Below are 24793 nucleotides of genomic sequence, written 5' to 3' on the forward strand. Positions count from 1 at the left end.
CCTCAGGTTTCTTCATCTGTGTTTGTCCGTCACTCATGTGCCTCCAGACAAACCAAAGGCGTATTTAACTGAAACTCAATGACATGCAGATGCGATCTGTGCTGAATTTGTATGCAAAGCATCGATGTGATTCCTATCATGCAGGGCTGAATGACATATCCATCATTTTCATGTAAGGCAAAGGATATGAAAAGCACACTCGCAAGAGTACGGGTGCATTAATTTCCATTCTTTCGTGCACAGCCAGTACGTGGTTTGTAGTTATGCTTATTGATGATATGCAAATGTTTTGGTAAGACGCTGGACAGCAGGCGCGATCCATTCCCCCAAACGCAATCCGCTCCTGGTTTTGCTCCTCTTGCCTTCAACGCAGCGTGTGTGTCTGTGTGTATACCTTCCCTGACTCTCAGCACTCCAGCATTGCTGTGCAAGCAGATGTTCTGTCCTCCGATGCCAATTCTTACGATTTTCGCATTTGGAGAAGGTATCCTTGCAGGCGAAGGCTGCAAAGTGACGGGAACAAGCAGAAACTGCAGCCATTCTCCTCCTCCTTCTCCTCCTCTTCGGCTCGGCGACACAGAGAGAGTTGTGAACGGCTTTGGAGAGATACAGTAGAAGCTACAGTAAGAACCGGGGCGAGCACAAGGCAGCAGTTTCCTCCACCACACCTGTGATGCGTTGTTCTGAGCAACGGAGACGCACGAGCTGGATGCTGATGGCCACGGCGCGGCACGAGGATACATACTGAGGCAAAAAAAGACACTTATTAACGAAGAAAGCCCTAAAAGTGCATCAGAGGACACTCTACGGTCTTGAAAAAGATTTTTCTGTCTTTGTTTCTCCGCTGCTCTCTTTTTCATTGAAACTTAAGTGATTAAAACAGCTTAAAGATGCCCTTACCTCCGGGCCCCTTTGTCCGCTGCGGCTTCAGCGCTGCGCTTCTTCTGCTCGGGCTCATGTTTGCTGGCATCACCTCCACTGGTGGTAAGTTACACTTTATCATTTCGTTTATTTATTTAACTATTTGTGTTGTAAAAAAAAAAGGCACACTGGCTGTTATAATATTAAAACATCGCACGTGAGTTGTTTGTTAGCTTGTAGGGTTTTTTTTTTCTGGAAAAGCCTGGGCGCGTGACGGAGCACGTTCTTGGCAGCGGTTATTGTTCAGTAATTTGCTAGCTGTATATCACTCCTCAATTAGCCCGCACCTACAAGGTTACGGCTTTTTCAAGGTTAACACTTGACCTAATCGAGAATTAGTATCCTTCATCTGTCCGATATGTTACAGATATAAGGATTGTTAATCAACACATGGAAGTTTATTGCTTATTATTCGCCTTTAGTGCAAGTTTGAGCAGCACCTGCCTGTAAACCTGCCGCATAATCGAAGATTGCGAAAAAAAAGAAGCTTTGTTCATATGATCACAAAAACCTCACATTCGACTTTATTTATGATAATAAAAGTTGTGGTCTTTGTGTGCGGATATGTTTCCAGCATGTGCTCATCCACTTCAACCTGAATCCTCTGCTGGCTGCAACCGACTAGGATCTTTTAACTCCACGCTCGTCCCGCCGCCAGCACTCATTCCTGCTGTATTCGCAGTATGGTGACAGCTTTACTGAGTTGGTAGACGACCTACTCGCGCTGATGAGTTATATTTTATGATGTAGCCCTGGCCAGACGCTCCAGATTGCATGCAAATGAGCCCTGATGTACAAAAACAATCTCAGTGAGCTGAGCCTGGAGCACAATAAGAGGGACAAGTTTCCCCCAGTAGCAAAATAAAATCCATGAGGACCAAGATGATATTTTTTTATGATAGTTGTAACGCCGGTTAAACTGGACATGATGCATGCTTTCTTATTAGCCTCATGACTGGGTTATGAACTATGTCATGACACCAAGCCGGCCTGAGGAAAAAGCAAACTAAGAAGCAGGTCCAAAGACTAGCAGGGGTCCTCCATGAGCAGCTAATTTATTTTAATCTGAAAATTTCACATTTGAAATCCTTCAAAAACTATCCTATTTTTTTATTCTTATTATTTATTTATTTTTTTTACTGATTTATTTCAGAGTAATTTAAACTTGCTCTTAGGAGTGACTTTGATTGTATGGTTGTCTTTCTTGTGTGTTCCCCTGTGAACTGGAAAGACCACTAAATAAAAGTCGAAGTTTCCAGGGTTGATGAAACCAAACCAGCTAAACTTGCCTGTCCTTCTCTACTCTGCAGAATTTATATTGAAGTGCTGAACACTGGATAAATCTGCCCCACCAAATGAGCTTTTGTACTCTATTTTTTGTTTTTTAACCCAAGTTGGGCTGCACCTATATGACAATTTGGTCAGCTATAGATCTAAAATTGATATCGCTGTTGTTGTATTTTTGCTTATATATAGTTTGTTACCCATTCAACATTGTGAAAAGACCACCACACCGCTGACATTTCTTCTTTGCTTCTGTAGAACTCCACACGATCCTGCACTGCACCGTATCACTATCACTGTCACATATCTAAACAAATGCCACATGGCCTCCACCACCACCATTTGAGCCTGCGTCCTTTTGAAAATAGTTAATAATTTATTTTTATTTTATTATATTCCTGACAGTTGTTCTTCTTGGCTTTTTCATTAGCATAAAATGCTGCCCTAAAATGACTTCAGAACTCTTACAGAATGAAAATATAGCAGTAAAGCTAGTGTCTGGTTAAAAGTTAGTGAAGCAGCCATTTATCCTAACAGAAACCTGAGCATCACAGGAAAAACAAAGGGAGATCTGAAATCCTAACACAATATCCGTTCCTCCTTTCTTATTATGTTCATGGCGAATGTAAAGATAAAGATGGGGGGCTCATGTTATCAAACCCTACTTTGTGCACCTGTAATTCTTTGATTATTTGCACCGCAGCTTTGATTCTACGTCATCCTCACAGCTGTAAACATATGGAAGCAGCTGCTTTGTACCCACAACCTGAGCAGCCCACACAACATTTGCCTTGCAATGTTTCCGTCTGGTTAGCCTTGCTTTGGTCAGGAGGCAAACATGTTTAAGTTGGTGTAGCTGCGCCTCCTGCTTCAGGACACTGAGATGATGATTTCAGAGGGCCCCTTCTCTTGCATTAATTACCACATAGTTAAGAATATATTAAGATTAAACAAACAGACATGCTCAAGGGACTTTGTATAACAAGCAAAAAGAGGAAGCAGATTGTTAGTACTGTTTATAAGTCAGTTTTTAATGATGACAAGTTGAGTCTCTTGCAAGTGCATTTGGGTTAGTTTTAGAGTTTTATGGGTGGTGAAGGTGCTCAGAAGTTTTGCACTGGTTCCTAGCCAAGGGGGCGTAACTTTGTGGATCAGTTTAGTGTGAAGGTTGCATGATCCGTGCCTCAGTTCACGCCCACTCTCTATAAACTTGCAGAAATAGGTCGATTTTTAAGAGTCTGATTTCCCATAGGTTGTTTCTTTTCCCTGAGATGAGGTGAATAACTGGAGTTTGCTGCCTCCTGCTTTTAAGAAAAGGCTCAACAGGCTTCCATGACCCCAAACCGGAAAACACTGAGTGTAGTAATGGAACATTAAGAGTATAGGCTTTAGTTTTGAAATTTGATTAGTGTCTTTTTTTTTTTTTTTTGCCGGTACAAGCATCTTCAAAGCTCCCCTCACAGCTCAGAGGCTACTTTTATTAGAAAAAGTGAGTTCCAGAAATGGATTGGTTAGTAATTTGGGAGCCAATTCTTTCCGCATCAGGATCGGGATGGCCTCAGCTGAGATCAGTCAAGCCATCTTCTGTATTGAGCCAAGCTGCTGACTCGGCACCCGCCGTTATCAAAGCTGGCTTTCCTTTTTTTTTTTTTTTTTTGTTCCAAGGAAACATAACTTAGTCAGTAATAAAAGTACAGCTGTCAATCTTAAGTTTGGGGACTTTCTCTTGCTCGGAGCTGTGAGAGATCTGATCGGTTTAAGGAGTTGGCTTTCAGCTCAGAGTCTCACGAACAACAGCAACAACAAAAACTGTTCTGCTTTGCCTGTCTGCTTGTCTGCACCTCTTGATGTTTTTAGTATGCAAAGTGCATTTGTGTGTGTGGGAGGGTGTTTCCACAAAGATTTGCTTACATGCATGTGTGTGTGGTCATGTGCAAGGTGTAGGTCTGCAGTTTATCTCAACCTCCTGTTGCTTCTGTTGTTTACCGTTTGTTCAGCCTTTGGTTTGTTGTTTTTTTTATTGTGTCTTACCTCCTTCTGAAAAGATCATCAAAGCTGAAATATCAATGTAGAAGAAAGAAAAATCCACACTCTATTTCTTTTTTTGTTTGCTTTTTTCCCCCTCTTCCCAGTGAGAGTGTTGCCAAGCAATTGTTGTCTCGTTCGGCGAGGGAACCTGGGATTTGCTATCAGGCACCTTCTTACTTGTGTGAGCAATTTCCACGGGGTGTAAACCTTGCGATGATGCAAGGGGCTACTCATTAAATGACAACAAGCAGAAATCTCTTGCATAATACAATAATCTGTGAGTTCCCTTTTGTTATTGCTGTTTTATCAAAGAGAGACGTTTTAGCCAGACATGTCTCGTCATTTTCCTGTGAATGACTCTGAGTCATCTCGGAGTTGTCTTTCCCTCTGCCAGCTTTGTCTCTCCTCATTGACTCACTAAAGAATGTGATAAGGAGAGCAAAAACTGAAATTAACATAATTTATTGGGGGGAAATTGCCTTCTGGTCAAAGGAATTTAAAATCACTTCGTTTTTGTCCTGTAGCTAATGCATGGCAAATGATCGTTGTGCATTTGCAGAGATATGGTCTTCTAAAGGGAAATGATAATTTACACACGAAAAGAGTATTTTTTATTTTTTTATGGTCTCCCTAGTCGCTGGAAATAAATTCAAATAACACAGGCAAAAGGACGATTTGAACAGCGTGGTAAGCAAGTTTGACTTCAGACTGTTTAGTTTCCAAACAGTAAATTTGCATCAAGTAAAAATGCAGGACATAAAGCGCAAGAAAGCAATTACACAAAGAAAAATTTAAATGATTTCTCGCCTCGGGTTTACAATCCGCTCGCTGTGAATTTCAAGTTGGAAATGGACAGTATCACAGTGACAGAGCGTAGCTGCTTATTTGCTGGACTCACTTAATCAAATATTGCATTTTTTATTTGCCAGCAGGAAACGAAGAGACCTAATTCAAGTTAATATTTTCCTGTCCGAAGTCTGCAAAGTAATTTCCTCAGTCTGAGCCCGTGGTGATTAATGAAGGCAGAGATAACAGTTCAGAATAAACAAATAAAAGGTAAACAGTGCATGTCAACACAGGTCAGCCTTAAACAGCAGTGGAGCACGCTCGATTACATGACAAATGTCCGGCCGCCTTATCTTTCACGAGGCTGTGTCCCTGCACTTATCATTTACAAATGGCCGTCTTGAAAAGCGAAGAAAGGACGCAGCCTTTACGGAGGACACAGAGAGGATGGACCTTGCAGAGGGGAGGAGTTGGGTGTTATTTTCTGCAGTCTTTGCAGAGGCTCTGCGAAGGCACTACATCTCTGTCAAACTCTGCCCTTTTGTTTCAATTACCCCATTTCTATGATCCAGGTCTGTGTGAGAGTGCTTAGATGGCTTGGAGGAAGCCTCGTTGGCTCTTCAAGTGCAGCACATAGCAGTCACAATTCCTGCTAGTTTGTCTTAGTTGCATAAAACTCTCCTGGTAGGTTTCTTATCAATGGAAGGTCACACTCAGCAATTGCCTCAACTTCTGCTGTTGTGCTTCTGTTGCTGCCAACCGTGCGGTTATGAGCGACCGGCTAAATGACTCCAGTGAGAACTTGGTGTGAACTTGTTGAGCTGAGTCTCAATTTTATGTCGCTGAAGGGGTTTAATTGAATGTTCTCTTCCCTGAATCTCCTTCTAACTTTTGCTGTCACAGAGAAAACAAAAATGCAGGGGGTGACATTTAACCTTGGATGCCACAGCGTTCTCATCCAGAGGAAAAAAAAAATCACCTCAGCAAAAAACACGCAATATGTGAAGGTTGACATTGAGTCCCGAAGGTCAGTCATGGTGAAAAGTACTCATGCTGCCAGAAGGCACAGCTCTGCTGTTTACCTCGCCTCAATCTCCTGGCCTCGACTTAGCTGAGTGTTATTAACCAGTAGACATGAAAAAGTACGAGATCCTAACGGCATGATAACCTTGAGTAAAAATCCTGCTTTATGGCGTCAGGCTATTCATACACAAATTTAAAGCAGGACTATGAATGCAAACAGAATCTAATTGCTTTTGTTTGAAAATAAAAAAAGCAACAATTGTACCTACTGCTTTGGTCATTGTTGTCATTATTGTAATAACAATAATGTTGTCATTATTGTTGAAACTGCTGGGGTTTCTGCACTTTGCAGAAACCTGCTGGTCAGAAGTGTTCAGCAACAGATGGGAGAGAGTTATTACTACTCTTTGCTCAGTACAGGAAAAAAAAAACAAAGTATAATCCCGGCACATTCTTTTTCATCTCATTGAAAAACATTAAATGGTAGAAACTGTGTGATGCAACTATAAAATTTTAAAATTTTAAATCGTCGATATACATTAATACTCGTAGCCGACCTTGCTTGCCTATTAACAAGTGAACTAGAGATTCACCAATAAATCAAAATTGGACATTTTTTTTCTTATTTCCTTCAATCTGCAGAAAATTAAAAATGTTATTGCTTTATTTATTAAATTCACCACAACTAAAATCTCCCACCTCCCATTTCTAGTCTACAATCTATTGACAGCATGTATGTTGATACAATTTTTTTTTTTGAATGAAATAAAAATCAGACAATGGCTAGGAACAAATATTTTCCATAAATGGGGATAATCTTGTAATTCTATAATTTACAGGTTGTTTCAAAACCACTAACTCTATCAAAGAAGTTGCAGAATATTTTATTCTCTTTCATATGTCACAGTCCTTACAAAACCCCAAGTCTGCAATCCAGACCTAAAAATACATGCAAATTGTTATCGGACAGAAAAGAGCTGATAGGTGAAATCATGAGTGGGACATAAGAGCTACTTAAATGCATCAGTTCATAACAGCTGTGACTTTCATTGGGGTACCATCAGAACCAGCTTTGTGGAGAGCAAAGATGCACGACTGAATGGCGTACAGAGCAGAAACGTTTCAGACAAAAACTTTTCATCTAGACTCAGCAGCAAGGACTCAGATATCAGTCATTAGATATCACTAATGTAACAAAGCAATGTCTTGTGCTTATTTTAAATCAATGTCTGTAGGGATTTTATATTTCTAAAACTGAGGGTCGATAAATGCAAGGGGTCAGAAAGAGTCTGTGTGAACTGGCGAGTGGCATTGTGTCAAATAGACTTCTGAGGATTTTGACTGTGGTGTGGTAATTTCTCTGGTGCCGTGAGTACATATATAAAATGTCTTGTCTTGCTGCTCACAATGCATTTCGAGGGTAGGGTTGTATAAGGAAATGTTTTCAGGTTCTTCCTCTTCACCAAGTGATCAATACTTTTCTTCAAACGGTTAATTGGCTATCAGTCACTGTCAGGAGAAGAGCCTAGAAGCCCAGAGGTGTCTTGGAGCAGCTCATAATAAGAGCCTGCCCTGTCCTCTGGGTCCTCTCTTGGCCTTTACTTCAGGCCAGGTGGTGGCTGGGGAAGGTAGATCTGAATGCAATATGGAGAGCCATAGATTAATAGTTCCTTAGTAAGGCCACAAGGGAGCGATGTGAAAGCCATTTCCACTTCATCACACAGTGGTCTGGTTGGAAAGTGTGAAGAGCATGGAAAGAGACGGGAGCTAAAAAACTGTCTGAAGGTTATTCAATTGATAGTTTATTGCAGCTGTTGTTTGTGGATGCTAAGTATAGTTCTGCACTAAAGTTGTAGTTTCTTCCTGCGAAATACATTAAATGTGTAGCTTTTTTCAAATGTATACATGAATTTAGGAAAATGTTTAAACATGAACTACATTGTTTCTTTATGCAATCATTATAAAAATCCTTCCACACTTAAGTTAATCGACTGTTGCGTGATAAAGCATGTTAAGGGACACTTTGCAACATTTGTCTTAGTTTAAGTGATTATCTTCAAATGCTCATGTGATTTTCTAATGTAAGAAACAACTGTAAACTAATTCCTAAGAATTATTTTAAATAGAGACATAATTTGCACATTTGCTCATGATTAAGATAGATATACTTCTTTTCAAATCATGATGGTTCACCTATGTTTTATATTTAAAAGTTGGGGTTTTGCAGAAAAAGAAATTTATTAAATGATCTCAAGTAACATTTTTCCAACATCTAGTTAAGTTGACTGTGTTCATTCCATAATATTTGGAGCTTTTGATGATTTATTTGAGCCATTCTTTTTCCAGCAATGATTCTTCAAATTCAGACAAAGTCAACATTATACAAGTTATAATTTATTTATGCTGCTGCACTAATACCTGGTTAAATTTGCCATAGCAAGACCTACGTCAACTATATGCTTTTAATCTTTTATTCAGCAAACGTCTTATATAACCATGGATATTTGACCTTTCTTTTGAGTTAGTAGATTTCATTGGAACTATTTGGCTTCTTATCACTAAATTAACTTTTAAAAAGTAGTTCACAAATCTTCAACTGGGTCCAGGTTCTATTTTTAGAAAGTCCATTCCACGAACTTAATGTCAAGCTGCTTTATCCTTTTCAGAATCAGCTTTGCTGTGTTTGGGGTCATTGTCCCAGTTGTGTCCGTCCAGCTATTCATTTGAGTGGATGCTGAAGAATTTGACGATGACTCATCCACTGTTAAAGAGCCCCACTGCATGATAGTTGAAGCACTATCATGCTTGATAGTGCTTTGACAGTTTATACTTTTTTTAGGCTTAGGGTTAGGCTTTAACTTGACTTTTCCAAACATACAGTGGAGCTTTTCAGTGATCTTTGTGCCTCAGTCCTTTTTCCCTAAGGCAGCTCGTTTGGCTATGCGGACAGCTGGGAATCTCAGTCCATTTTGAACATATAGTCTCATTCTTGACTGGCATCCTATCAGTCTATAGCAATGTACGACTTGTTTCACTAACTTTCCTGCTAACTGTGTAAAATAAAGGAAAACAACCTTGTGCAAATTCAGACTTGTGCAAGTTATTTTTTTAATTGGTATTATGTGCGGTATAATTTTTTCATGTTCAAAAAATAACTTGAAGGTTAAATAATTTGGTTCAAATAAATATTTAATATCCCAAAATTGAATTTTATCAATATTATATAAAAGATGCCAATCATGAGTATGTAAAGTACTTTTTAAAAAGTTGTCTGGAGTGGATGACAACAGTAAAGAGGAAAAAAAATATTTAAAAAACTTCTTTTAAAGTAGAGAAACTTCCAGCAGAACTAGCCATTCTCTGGCCAATTGGGAAAAGGTAGAAATACAAATAAGCACAAAAACAGTCGGCCTGAGCTCCCTACAAAGACAAACACAAAGTTAATGACTCCAACAATGGAAAATACATTCAAGGGGAGGAGAGACATCAGAACAAAGAGAGGGTCTTCGACCCCGGTGGGATGTCCCCCAGCAGCGTAGGCCAAGGGTATGGCTGAAAGGACAACGGCTCAGTTTCAGTCCTGCTGGCATGACTTAATGGTTGCCAAGCTGTCTCAGTCTCCAAGAGATTAGACTGAATACAAATCAAGGCATCTGGTTTATTTTGTAGTCATCTCCAATCTCTGCTTTATGTCAAGCGTGCAATAACACGACTGCTCTGCAGAACGCTCAGACAGTTAAGAAATGTTTGCTGTGGGGAGAAATAGTAAAAAACTTTTTCTTGTATTGTCTATAGTTTGGTTCTTAAATGAGGTGGCTGAAACTGAAGGGCGTAGTTTGAAACAACAGATCTCTCTCCGAGTGTCCACCCTGGATTTTCTTATTTTCTAATAGCTTGGACAGATGCCCCAACAAAAAGGATGCCACTCTTCCTTATCATAAACCTTCCTCATGGTAGCCCACACAGTTTTCCAACCCCACCTGTCACTGTGGAGGAGTTGTGGGATGATTTAGCTGACACAGGAGAGGCACAGTTCTGACACTCATACGGCGTCAGCGTTGAAGAGTCATTAAAAAGCTGCTGTGCTCTGATACGGTTGAAGTTGAACATAATCGTCAAAGGTATGTTTGAGGAAAAAGCAAACATGTCATGAAAAGAATTGATTTTCTTCGAGTCCCTTTATAATTAAAAACAAGACACAGAACTCCCCAGATGTCTTCATACAGCTCTAAAAAATTTAGTTTAGGAGAAATTCATTGTGGAGTCTGTCAGTTTTCTTCAACTTTGTCGTTCACTAATTACCACTATATACCCTATATTCCACCCAAATGTTTGGCTCATTGTTATGCTCTCGTCTATTTAGCATAACATGCAAAAGCCATAATTATAAATCACCTGAGGCTAGATACCCCTGCTGGTGCTTGATTGGCAAGGATATCTAAGGGAGAGCCTGCTCAGCTGGAGCTAAATTTTGTCATTTTGAAGTGATTCTGTTGACAAGACAGGAGGAACGGTGACCTTTTCTAATTATGTGTATGTGTCCAGGCAGGCACCAGAGCCTTCGGCAAGCAATTCAACTGAGTCAACAGAGCTCAGCATTTTGGAGCACATTTAACCCTACACAGATGGTTGTACTGTGTAATATTAGATTAGAAAGGCGTAAGCGACTAAACATTTTTCCTGGTTTTAATGAAGCTTTCATGTTCTTTTACTGATTTTATTTTATTTTGATTTCTCTTTAAAACCTCCAGGTAAAAAATTAGACTGACAGTATGTTTTTAGCTGCAGTGCCTTATTTATTAGTTATTTATATTAGGAGCCAAGGCAAGGAGAGCAGTACTGGCAAAGTTGTTTTTAAAATGCAACTATCCCCCGGATTAACTTTTTTATTCCTAATAAACTATCTGAATAGATTATTTAGGGCTCTATCTTTATGCTTACGTGCAAATTTTGACATTTTCATGCAAACTTATTTCCACATTATTTTGCCTAAGCTCATCTAAGTGAGCATGAGACAGATCATCTCCGCAGCGAGCACTGATGAATGGTGTTGCTCAGCTTTACAAGTGATTTATTTGCAGTGTGGACACAGATTGGAATGGGTCTCGTCTGTTCTGACTACTGGCGACGGCATACTGCAGGACGGGAAGGGCTCAGCTCAGCATTCGCTGCTTGCTCAGGAAACAGTAGGGTTGCAGTGGTGCTGCAGAACGTTATAATCATAAATATCTCTATCAGCACAGAAAAAAAGTTGCTATACTTGTCACTTGTTGGTTCTTGGATAACAAAGTTGCTGGAGTTGTCTGGAAAGTGGCTGAATATAGTGACAAAGTTAACAAGTTAACAACATTGCTTCGGTCGTCCTTGTCACAGCTGCGCTTATCCCCTTTGCTCATCTTCGCTCTTGGCCATGCCCATCAGTGTCTTTATCGAAAGGGCCAACTTTGAGGGTTCTTCCTATGTTAAATACATCTGCACTGTGTTCTAGTGAGCTGGTAGCACGTATGCGTGATCCTTTCAAAGATTCAAAAAAGATTGGATTAAACAGTCAGTGTGAACAAACATGCATATAATACTTTTCCTATTTTCTTATAAACGCAGAAACTGAGGGATAAAGTCAGACCGTTTACTGCCCTTTTAAAAAAAAAAAGAAATCATCTTTGAAAATCAATCTCATGTTACACTGCACAAGCTGATTCCTTCAAAACATCAGCCATTTATTACCCACCATGAATGTGTAGCAGAGAGAGAACAGCCTCCCTGATCTATGTAGGTTCAGTTATTGTTTTCCCCAAACAAACCATTTCCCAAGTGAAATGAGCTCTGAACATTACAGATTCAAAGCTTAAAGCTAAGCAGCAGATTTTCTTGGCAAGACCATCAGGAACACCATGCTCACAGGAAAAAAAAAATCTCAAGTCCTTACTCCCATCGAATTAATCATGACAACACAACTACCACCGAGACTCGATGCCATTTTTTCTCGTCTTTACAGCTTGCCTTGCACTTGATTACGGCGACTATGGATTCAAATGCTGTCTGACAATGCATTCATGTTGAATCAAAGAGCGTTTTCGTACCTGCAGTTTCTTGTCACCAGCGCTTGAATTTCAAAAAGATGATAACTACAGAGCAGCTTTGCTCTGGTACCATTTGTTAATTATCACACTGTTCTTATGTTTCAGATAATACTTAATTTGATATTAGATAAATACTGTAGAATATACAAAGGATTAATTAGATAATGTAAAAGAGTGAGACTTGTTTGGGGATATGAGGGATTGTAAATTATGGTCTGTGTGGATCATTCTGTTTGTTTTACTCCCTAAAATGAAAAGTGACTAATTAATTTGACTTCCTTTTGCTTAAGTCACTGTTGATCTAGAGCACTCATGCACACAAGTGATTGTAGTAATAAATATATGTAATTTTACATAATTTGGAATCCAAATATATGCAAATATAAATTGTAAGCCCTGCCAAATTTAACTTTCTAGTTCAGTTAAAGAACTTTGTTTAGAATCTATACATCTGTCATGTTCATGCAGCTACGTTCAAAAATTTGTTGCATGATTTAAATAACACCTTGTTTTTTTACATTTATAGTAATTCATTCTAGAAGCTTTATTTACCGTCAGTTTTCATATTTTCCTTTAACATGTAGGACATTGCAATAGTTGATGGTGAAATAAGCCTAAGTGGAAAATGTGGTTTTAATATTATAAATTAAGTTATATTCTGTATATCACTAGTTGTTTCCAGGTGCTATTTGTAAATAAATCATAATTAAATCTTAAAACCATAGTTGTGTTGCCAGGCCACATTAAAAAGCAAAGCTGACATGCTGTAACAAGACATGCATCCTTCTAATTTCTGTGACTTTTGATTTATTCAGACGGAGCCTTTAGGGTTTTATTTGCAGATCTCTAATTAGTGTCCACATTTAGCATTTTAGGGCTTTCACCTCCGCCCCACCGACAGATATGGTATTTGGGCAAGAAGAGGCTAACCTTTTTCACACGTCTAATGTATATTTAATTAACTGCTTCAGGCTTGTATATAGTAAGTTGATATGCCAGTCAGTAAGCCTGTGGGTCATGGGTTATGAGAGCCGAGTGCAGCCTACTTGGAACATATATTTTGATGACAGACTGAAACTTTGTGTGGGTGGAGTGAAGATACATTGCAGCTGGTCCTCAAGCCTTTCCTGTCAAAAAAAAAAAGAAAAAAAATGCCTTTTCTCTAGCTTCAACAGACGCTACTTGAATTTAATTGGGCACCAAATAATGTTTTTTTGTTTTTGTTTTTTTTGGTGCTTTCTTTAAAGACTTAAAATGCTTTCACAGAATATTGATTTTAATCTTCCAATTTCATGTTTCAGGAGCTGGTTATGTTATTCACATAAAAAAAAACAACAAAACTCAGTCCAGTTTATTCATTTAATTAATGTGCCTAACACGTTGCTGGGGCAGGCAGACATTTAGTGTCCAATAAGCATGAATATAAGGAGGTATTTATCCTATGTGGCTGCCTTTTAATGGATGTCAGTTGGTGTCCAATTTCAAGCAGTGACTGAAAGCCTGCTGGCCTCCGACCAAGCCCAGTTTATACGATATTGTTAACAGCTCCTTTTAATGACTTCCTTCATCCTTTATTTTTGAATAACTTTCACAAATTGGTGCTCCTTGTTCAGAACGTCTCATCACTCATAAGCAGAAGACACAGAGGAGTCGGATTCATCTCCGTAATTCCACATTTGACAGTATAATTGGAGATGAAAAGTCAGGTGGGACACACTTGGTCTGACTGAAATTGAAATATTATGAATCGTTAGATTGAAGGGCTTGGTAAAGAGTTTGTATTTAATGCTTTAGGTTTTTTCAAGTAAACACAGATATATCAAACAGAAAAAATAGGGGTTTTTGTTAGCTGTTTTGAGGTTTATTATTTTGTGTTCCTTGGTCTCCTTGAACAGTCTTGTTTTAGTTCAGTTCTTAGTGATTCTAGTTTATTTCTTGTCTCTAGTAATTCTTTGTTACTCTAATTTAACTACGTTTCTTAGATCTAGCTAGTCTTTAGATTTATTTGATTAGATTTATCTATGCTCACAGCTCCTGCCTGCATTTTGGTTCATCCACAAACTCTCCATTCATGACAGCGTGGTCACAAAATATCACCAAATGTCCATTTTTGGGTTGTCTGATATCATTGTATACAGTGTATCTACTGAATGCTGATTCTCACTTTTATGTTCCTTCAAAATGATGAAACAGTATGTGACTACAACGATTTTTAAAAAGAAAACTTGGCTACACAACTTTTAATTTATTAGGAATTTCATAGAAAATAAAAAAAATGGTTTAGCTAAATGCATACATTGGCACTAATATTTATTGATCTTCACCACACACATGTTGCAGCCATCAACAAAACTTTGTCTGAATATTTGACCACGATTTTTATTAGAAATGGTAACGTTAATTTGTTTTGGTTGGTTTTCTGGCTTGTAAGCATAGTTCAATATACTTAATAAGATTCCTGTTGTGGGTTTGGGAAGATCATCCCAGAGGCTTTTTCTTAACTTGCTGTATTTATTCAAACAGCAGCTTTCATGTATGTTTGATGCCGTCCCCCTGATGTAACATCGACTTCTGTTCCAGTTTCAAGCCTTCGGCTACTTAGTAAATTTTAAGAACTCTTTGGTTTTTTAAAAAATGCTTTTTGTGTCAGTTTTTGTCTCATCTGACCATAAAGTTTGACTCAAGAAGACATTTAGCAGGTACATGTGTGCAACCGCAAAGTTCAATCAAGCTCAGAGGTGTAGTTTTGGACTAGAGGCATTTTTTTGGTTTTGTTTTGTTTTTATTATTAGCAGAATCTTATTTCATGGTAACGTATTGTAAGGTATTTGTGTCAGCCCAGTCTCCCCTGGGTTAAAGTGCAGGTTCCCTTGCTCTCCTCCAGTTGTGGCAGCCGTATAAAGGTGAATTAATCCACGTAGGGTAGAGTCTCCCTGGAGAGTTTTAAGATGAACACTGAGCAGCACCCTTCTGAGGGTCTTATTACCGCTCGGTGCTCCTATTAGTGTCTAGTAGAGAACCGGTAGGAGATAATGAATTACAGTGTAAAGGAAAAAGCTAACGAGAGAAGAAAAAGAGAAAGTAAAGTTATTTATTAGCCTTCACTCGCTTCTTGCTGGGTTTGTTTAATGTACCACCATGGCCTCACCTGGCATTAACTTTTTTTAGGCTGCCACATCTTGACGTAAACCCAAACAGCAGAGAAAAACATTGTGTCAGCTGTAATTCTGCTTGTTTAGCGAACTGGTTGGGTGAAGCTTGACGTTTATGTTTGCATAATTACTGTGTTGTAACATTTTGAGCTTTTTATGATTCACATGTATTATTATTTATTACAATGTGCCATCGATAGAGCAGTTTTACACAGAATCCATATTTGTTACCTAAAACAATAGAAAAAGATGTTACCTTATGTTGAACTTCTCACTCGTATCTACTGTCCTTATTAGAAGTTTCAGTCTTCATATTTTTATATTTAATTACCTTCCTGAGCTGCACTCCGTTCACTTCCTTTCTGTGTAAAGGAAGAACCGTGAGGAGAACTTCGGGGTCCATACTCAAATATTTAAATTCATATTTCCGGGTTTTAAATTAAACAACTGGAAACCCAGACGGATTAGCTTAATACTGAACTGTTGAGAAGCCAAATGCAATTTGACTTAATTTCTAATTTCTTGCAACATATACTGCGCATAGCTTTGAAAGCGTATTTCCACCCATGTAATGGCTGCATAACTTTTCTGGCTCTACCAAGTTGTTGTCAGATTATTATTCTACTTTTTCTTTACTTGTTTTTAACCTTTATGTCTTCTGAAAACTGTAGATTTCACCTCAAAAGGCAGAGGAATTATTTGAAGATAAGTTGCTGCAATGTAATCTTTGTGAACTACTCTACTCGCCTGTCCAGATTATTTTTTTAAATGATTTGTCCCCTCATAATCAAAGGATCAAGATTAGCTTGTAAAACAAACCGACTAGAAAGTTAAAAATCTCTCCTTTTGTAGGGTAACATGTCTAACACCTCATAAAGGTGCTTTTTTCTTCCCTTAGACACGTTCAGCTTTGATTTTTATAAAATTCTTTCAGTTTAGTTTTTCTTAATCATTGGCATATTTTAGCTCTGTTCACTCATGAAACAGAGTTGAAAAGATAAAGTCCATCATTTACAGTGTGTTTTTCTTTTTCTCATCAGAAACATAATATATACACCCCTCTCTCACTGCTCAAAAAAATAAAGGGAACACTCAAATAACACATCCTAGATCTGAATGAATGAAATATTCTCATTGAATACGTTGTTCTGTACAAAGTTGAATGTGCTGACAACAAAATCACACAAAAATCATCAGTGGAAATCAAATTTATTAACCAATGCAGGCCTGGATTTGGAGCCACACACAAAATTAAAGTGAAATGTTCCCTTTATTTTTTTTGAGCAGTATATATATAGACATATATCTATATATCATCTGTTTTTCCAGTATTATTCCGTCGTGTTGTTTTCATTTTTTGTCTGTAACAGACTGCCATTTTGTAGTAAGCCAGCAGCGGTGCTGAGAGCTTTCCCCAGTCTGCTGGTTATTGCCAACGCCTAAAGCAAACAGCAGGACCGGAGGTCCCACAAGTCTGAAGCAGCCATACAAGCCATTACCTGCTATAGAGTGCTTTATGGTACTGTAAGCACAAGTTAGTAACAGTCTATATGGAACTCGAGTAAAAATAACACAATTTAATGCTATTTAAGTAACAATAATAACTAAAGTAAGCAACATATATCAGGATCTATTGTGTTTTATTTAAAACACAACAACAATTATTTCTACTGCTGCTAGTTATAACTTTCCATCTATGACCTTAACTTGTGTTATCATTTTGGTATATAAATCATTTTGATGTATAAACTTTAGCAATAAAAATTAGTACATCTTTTTAATTTGACCAAATGTAACTGTGTTGTTGTTTTTTTATGTTTTTATGTCTCTAGGGCGTAACGCAAATGTAATAAACTGACATCTAGCTGGAGAGTCTGGCTTTTTTATCTGGTAGTCAGCCTGCAAATGATTGCTTAACATGCAATCTAACCATAGTTTTAAAACAAAGTTATCTTAACAAGAATGACAGGTGATGCTCCTTTATACCATAACTTTTGTTTTGCTACCTAGATTTTTTTCTGAAGAGTCAAATTTGTCTCTAATTTAGATTTTTTTTTACTCTTTTCTTCACACTTCTGGAAACAGTAAATGACCGGCATTTTATCAAGTCAAGAGGACCCCAGAGCGCTTCACACTACATTCAGCCATTCACCCATTCACTCACACATTCACCCGCTGATGTTGGGACGCTACTGCACCTTAAAATGCAGAAACCGTACAGGCTTGAAATAACTTTTTAAAACATTGGTACGCCTTGATGTATGGAATGACTCCATGACTAAACAACTAACTTAAATTTACAAAGAGCTATTTTAACAGTTTTATTACAAATAGTCAAGAGAGAGCCTCCGTTATTAATAGTTTCAGACAGGGTTGTAATGAGATCTTGTGATATAACAATATTGGAATGACAGCGTTTCAGATCGAGGTAAAATCTGTCTCAGGAAGAAATAATAGAGACAGCTAGCTCCAAATTGAGAACTCTACTGTCTTGCAGCATTTCAATATATTCCTGCTCCAGCACACCTGAATCTAGGTATTACATTACCTCTTCTGCATGTCATCAAGTTTGGCAAAGGTCTGGTAAAAAGCCTTTCATTTGACTCAAGTGTGTTGGAACAGGGATGTGTCTAAAAGGTGCAGGGAAGTGGGTCTGCAGGACTGGAATTGGAGACTCAAACTCTGGTTACCTGTTTAGCTGCTAACAGTCCTCAGGATAGGATTTGCTGCAGATCTTCGTATCGGTGCTAAATAAACATAGCTGTTTCACACTTTCTATAGAATAATTGATTCAAGATGTTTAAAGTATGCAAACATAAAACTGATTATTTTACACTTAGTGAGTTGCAGGGCGATTGTGGATATTGGGTAGATTGGTAATCTGGCAATTGGAAAGTTTGATTTAATTTCAGCTTGCTCCTGTCACATGTTGATTTGCCCCTGGGCTTTGCACTTAACCCCAAGTTACCCCTCAGTGTGTGTCTGTGATCTAGTCAGTATAACTAGAAGAGTGCCACATTTTCATAAGAAATCATAAGAAAATAATATTTTAAAATCATTTTGGTGTTAGAACCTGCTTAGAATTAGACAATCCAAACTCAAACCTGGAATAAAGTCCTTCAATCTCAGTTTGTGACATTTTGATTCTCAGTTTTTCTGAAATAATATTTTTTATGAGCTGCATGTACAGTCACATCCCTACGTTTAGATTAAATTAAATTAGCTGAAATCTGTCAGAGGGGATTTGGTAGTTTATGGTGCAAAAGTGCTGTGTTGTGTACAGCAATGCTGGAGACTTTACAGCATAAGCATTTCACTTGGAAGATATAATTTGACAAGTGTGCAGTATTTCATTTCTGGGCACTGAGGCATGATACTTTTTTACAGTAAATTCCTCTGTCCTTTCTTAGCATATGATGCCCCACTGTACAAATTATTTGAACCGCCAGAAGGTGTTTGATTTATGCTGAGTCTGAGTTATCAGCTCCAAACAGGCCATGTAGCTTCTCTCTTATCATCTTACCCAGCCCCTTGCAGAATTTCACCATGTTTTGAGCTCAGCCCTAAATGTGATGACAATAGTCATGAACTGAGCACAAAGACAAAAACTGCCACTTGCAGCAAAACCAGAACCTCCCCCACTCGCCTAATTTTTCTCTTTTTTTTTCTTTTTTTTTGACTCTCCTACAATGTTTTTGACAAGATTGTCTGGCAGTGTCGTGCAGTAGCACAACCCAGGCTGTTGTGGGTCCTGCCTGCTGTGACCCTGTCATACAATTAGCTCCCTTCTTTTCTGATGGCGAGAACAAAGGTGAACTTGGGGAACAGGGGCTGTGTTCAGTCAGAGCGGAGGAGTGTGTGTGACACACCAATGACTCCGGGGCACTTTCTTGACCAGAGGAGTCGTTGACTGTCACTAAACATCACTGTCTTCCTCCCCACTAATGGCATCTCCAGATTGTGCTTTGAGGAACAAAGGCTGGTTGTACGAGATACCGAGGAAGGAACAAAGCGACCCCATTAATGCTGCCGAATGTGGTTTGTTACAGTGGCTGCGGACTTGTTGAAGTGTCGTGACAGATATGAACCAAGGAACAATTATGGGGCATTGGGTTTGATGCTTACACGTCAGTTTCTCCCACATGCTGGCCAGATAACACGTGCTTACAAAAGAAAGAGACAGAGAAACCCGCGGTAACAAATTCGAGCAGACGTAACTGTAATCCTCAAGGTTTGAGGCTGGTAACTAAATCAAGCTGTAATGGGGACGAAATTGTATGTTTTATTCATGAGGGTAAATTCAAAAGGTGAACATGTTATCAAAACAAAGCCATATGCAGATTAACAATGAAATGAAATGTTCTAAAAAAATAATTTGTAATTTTCCTGTGGCTTTGGGGAAATAGAAGCTGAATATCTTTTCAATTAATTGCTTTCCACTGAGTGAAATTATATCCTATGCAAATTTGTATTATCCTTTTAATAATCAGTGCAAAATAGCAGTTGATTTAATTTTCAACTAATAGCATTATTTATTCAACCTTAGTGATACTGGGTTAGTCATTGGGAGGTAAAGTTAATTTGTTTGACCAAATAAAATATAATTTTCATACTTGCGTTGGTGAAAAACAGCAATAGGGAGTACTTTTTGGCATACGATATCAAATGTGTCCACTCATGTTTGTCTGATTCGGAGCAACTGGTTTAAAAAAGAAACTTGTTGGCCCAATTCATCTAATTGACTTTTCGTTTTTGTAATGTAAAATGACATACATAGCCCCAAACTACAGGGAAACAAGTGAGTGACAACATTCCAGTGCTGAAGCTGTCAATCTCTGCAGGAAATACTCAGATTGGGGATTTTACCGTTTCAGGTGCAGAGTCGCTGTTCCTCTGCAGAGCTGATTGATAAAACCAAACAGGATCTCTGGTGTAGGTCCAGTTTGAAAGCACAGATCTATTTTTGAACATGCCGCACAATAGCCTTTAAGACTTGTGTAAAAGTGAGAATGTTGATGAGCATGTTTCTGCAGTACATTGTGGGAGGACAACACTTGGCATCAGCATTGTCACAGTAAATTTCTGTCTTCATGACATTTGGAGTCAAAACAACAGCCTGGGAATACATGCCCTTCAAACTGACATGATATGGAGCAGCTCTGTTTTCAGCTAATGGCCTTGTTAGAATTACTGTTCAAGAAAGTTAGTTAATAACCCGAAATTTTAAAAAAAGGACATCAGAGTGTTTCTTGGAGTACGCGGTATTGTCTGTCACTCTTCCTGTTCCTTAGGTTGCCTGTATGCTAGCATTTGTGTCAGTTTCATCAGGAAAGCTGCACAGCCTGACATATTTTTGAAATAATACCCCATTTAATTTCCCTGCATGTCAGGTAATTGCCGTCAAAGCCTCCTGCAATGTTTCATCATCATATTCTGGCCTTTTAATTTACTGATGACTTTATTTCTCTGGATTACTTGGAACAAGGCACCAGAATGAGAATGTGCAATTTGTTTCTCATCATCTTCTCACACATACATGCTCATGGGAGTCTGTGTTAGTTATTATTTAAGCATTGCATATGTCCATAAATATTCAAATGTTCTCCCAATTACAGTGAACGTGCGTCTGTATTTGTTAGTTCAGTCCTGATATGCTTGTAGAAACAGCATATCAGGACTCCACCCACTCATATTGTTGTTCTCCATGAACAGTTGGTGGCACAGTGGTAGACAATGAAATTTGTGAGAGATTTTTTTTTCCTACCTCAGTTGTAGGGATGTTTGTGGGTTTAGAAATCAGCTCATGCTTTGTTAACAAAGTCTTCATTCATTCTGGAAGTCAACAATTTTTCTTTTTAAATATCTTTAATGATTGATATGCAATACAACACATCTTCAAGCACTTCTTAGTTTTGTTTTTCAATTTCTAATAGACCAAATATTGACTGTCACATCTGCTCTGTTAGCCTTTTTAAGACCCGAACCTTTAATCCAGCCATCCAACTGCAGTGTTGCGTTTAAGTTTGTCTCTCAGTGGCAGCCATAATTGTGTTAAAACTTGAAATTACAAGGTGCAGGAACAATTCCTTAACTGCTACACATGTTGAATTATTTTGTGTTGTTTAGAAATATTCTTTATGAATTATACTGCCTTTTGTTTCACAGAGTAAACAGGTTCTTTACTTAAACTTTTTCTAATTAGAAGCTATTTTTATATGAGCCTTTCTGCAATGCACCAGCCTTTGTGAATGCATTGAAGTTCTTTAGGTTTTGTTTTCTAAATAGCATGACTTTCATTTATTTTTTTCTTTACTTGTTTACACAAAAACATTTCTGAGTTAAATACCTAAAACATAATCTTCAATGACATTTTTTGGCAATTGTTATTAAAAAAATTGTAACGGATGATTTTCTTTTTCTTTTTCAAGATATCCAGGATGTTTTAATTAGTAATACATAAATTGAATTAAATTTTAAATTTAAAAGTTGCAAAAAAAAAAAAAGCCTTGATCTTTTGTTGTGACAATAGAAGATACATAATCAAAGAAGTCTTTGTTGAAGGAAAGCTAATATTGAACTTCAACACCATCCTCCGAATAGAAACAGCACCTGATAACAGAAGCTGCAGAAATCACTGATACGACTTCATTAAATAAACCCTTGACCCCAAAGATGCGAGGATGATCTATTTCCCTCAAGTCCCTTTACTTCGCTGGTGTATGGAGATCCCATGCAGAGATTACCACTGCACTATCTCCCTATCTTTAATTTAGGAATGCAGGAGGACTCCTCATGGGTAAGATGGTTATCCACACTCTGTCTGTCTTATTTCTTCATGCATGTTAGCTCCGAGAAAGCCTCCTTTGGGACCACATAACAGGCTTTGTGATAGTACACGAAAATGGTTTTCTTTGTCTTCTCTTTCCCCTGCGACTTCTGGCAGGAGCCATGGAGCCAGAAAATTTCTAAAAATTTCCGTCTTGATGCTTCTGAGAGCTACGATATAAGACACCAGAGGGCTAACTAACCAGTTCACTGACATGAGCAGTACATCTTTGGAATTTGCTTATTTTTGCTTTGTCCTTTGGGACGTTCATGTTTGCGTTTCTGCAGAAGGTTGAACACACAGGGCCAGTGGGAAGCGGCTTCCATATACTTGCATCTCAAGGACTTCTTTGCAGGAATGTTGGTGAAATCAAAGCAGTGATAATCTTCCTACCTCTGCCTTCACAATTATCCCAGTAGATCTGGACTGAAAGTAATTTTTTTCTTCACCTTTCAGTTTATGATTCAAAGCTGAGCAATAAAAGCGGGAACAAAAAATATTTTTTTTTGATACACTTCTAGTTTGACCTACCTGTTTTCTCACTGAATACAGTAATTTGTTAGATTATAAAAGTGTTGAGTGCCTGAAAAAAGGAAGAAGAAAAACAATCCTAGAGGCTTTTATGTGTAGCTAAAACTGATCTGAGGTCTGCCTGTCATGATGGAGCGCTGACGATGATGTCCCGAGAGCTTTCATCTTTGCTCCTTACATTTGCCTTCTAAACACTGAAAGGCTGAGAAAACAGGGCAATTTGTCTGAAAGGAAGCGACTCCGATCGATAGGATTTTCATTACAGTTATGTTTTCATGCTGCAGCAGAGGCAGGGTGTGGAGCTCTGATGAATGAAGCATTAACGTTCACGTCCTCTCTCTCCTTCTTCCTCTCAGTGCTGTCACTGTGATGATGCGGGTGTGCCAGGATGAGTTTGTGTGCTGGATTTTATCCTCCTCTGTGCCATGTTCCCAGTCAACAGCTGTCTATTTTGTCACTGGAGATTTCAGGCGGTGTCCGGGGTTTGCAGTGAGGGAAACATATGAGAAAGCATTGTCTTTCTGAGAGTGGCACTTTATTGAGTTATCCCTCACTAGGTCCACTTTGTGGCGTTGAGCTAAGCAGCTTGCTTGTGGCCTTACAAATGTGCAGCATGGTCCAGCAAGTAGTCAAGTTACTCTGCTGACAATTCTAATGTTTATCTCCATTTTCCACTTTGGAAAAAATGGAAAATGTGTGGAAAATTGAACTACACACCATGTCAACAAATGTCTTGCAGGCTCTGGGTCAGTTTCATTCCCAAGTTTCAAACTGTCATAGTGCTTTTTTATTGACTCCCTGTTGTGTTTTAAACCCATGTAGCTTATTAATCGTTGCATTCCTCTAAACAACCTCCTGCTGGTAGATATTAATAACTATAATCATAGAACCACATGTCCTTACAGCAGACTGAGTAGATTACAGAAGAATATTAATTGTTAAAGTGGGTATGAATGTTCCTTTGGCAAGCAAGCAGATCTGAAGATACAAAACAGACAGCTTGAAAACACCTGCTGGGTACGAAGTGACCAAAACCACAAAGGAACAAAATGGTGTTTTATCGACATGACCATACACCATTTTGCACCACAAAGTTTTAGCTTTGTTTTCTGTGACTTTTTTTTCTGTGATGTTGTAAGGATTAAATGTTTAGCAAACATTTTATTATAAACATGTCACACTCCAGTCCTTGTGGCTTACCTCACAAACACCAGTAATTACAAATTTGTATGGAAAGTCGCTTAAAAAAATATAAAAGCAGTATCGTATACTCACTGCATAGCAAAACAAACTCACTGATTTGTCAAAAATAAACACATTAATTAACAAAACTCTTTAGCTATGTAAAGACAGGACTAAAGTTGATAGTTTTAACACAATCTGCTTCATTGTAAGCATTTTATTAATTTGTTTTTGCTGATTTCCTTTGTGATCAAATCTCAAAATACCTCTATCAAAGCAAAATACAAGTGAAATATTACATATCCTCTTTATTTGACATTTATTGAGTGCTCCTCATTTTTGCTAACCACCTCCACACACACAGAGAGCTATAAACTAACAATTCAGCATGTTTACGTAAAGTTTTGAAATGAGATGAAAAAAGTTTGATCAGTGTTAGATAAATTGGGTCACTGGAATCTTGTCTTATTATAAACTCATTATATTCTTTGGTCTGCAAATAGCAACAGGTTTTAAATTGAGAGACTACACAGAGGATTAGTGTGTCTCACACAGCACATAGGAAAATGCTAATCAGCACCTTTGTACAAACCACAACAGCCCACTCCCTAATGATCCTCCTTATGATACAGCTGTGGCAGGTCAGGCGCATAAACCAGCTCACAGGGTCGTCCAAAACCGAGCTCACTCACACAGAGGGCCTATCGCATTATACCATTTTACAATTACTAAACAAATGGCCAGAGGCTTACAGGTGGGACCGGTTCACTCTCTTGCATGCAGTGATCATCATTCATCACATGTGGAGTGGCAGCCTAATATATTGGTTAGTGTTTGGTTTGTCTGTAATATATGCATATCTCAAAACAAGAGAAAATTGCTCTCAATCTCATTTCTCGGTTAATAGACGACTACACTGGCTGTGTCAGTGTGGCTGTCAGTTCTAGCAGGCAGCAGCTGTGAGGAACTGTCTAGCACAG

The 24793-nt window shown here is 38.3% G+C and overlaps 1 protein-coding gene across 1 annotated transcript in view; it reads left to right on the plus strand.

Annotated features, from left to right (window-relative positions):
• Positions 1–333: 333 nt before the first annotated feature.
• The window catches only part of unc5a (unc-5 netrin receptor A), a 173773-nt gene continuing 149313 nt past the window's right edge, over positions 334–24793 (plus strand). The window contains exon 1 of the mRNA XM_088009693.1: positions 334–984. Coding sequence (XP_087865819.1) covers positions 891–984 — 94 coding nt within the window. The 5' untranslated portion in view covers positions 334–890. The remainder of the gene's footprint in view (positions 985–24793) is intronic.

The sequence above is a fragment of the Poecilia mexicana genome, unplaced genomic scaffold (genome assembly GCF_051168715.1).
Source record: "Poecilia mexicana isolate PSO_F unplaced genomic scaffold, ASM5116871v1 scaffold_10, whole genome shotgun sequence".
Lineage (NCBI taxonomy): Eukaryota > Metazoa > Chordata > Actinopteri > Cyprinodontiformes > Poeciliidae > Poecilia > Poecilia mexicana.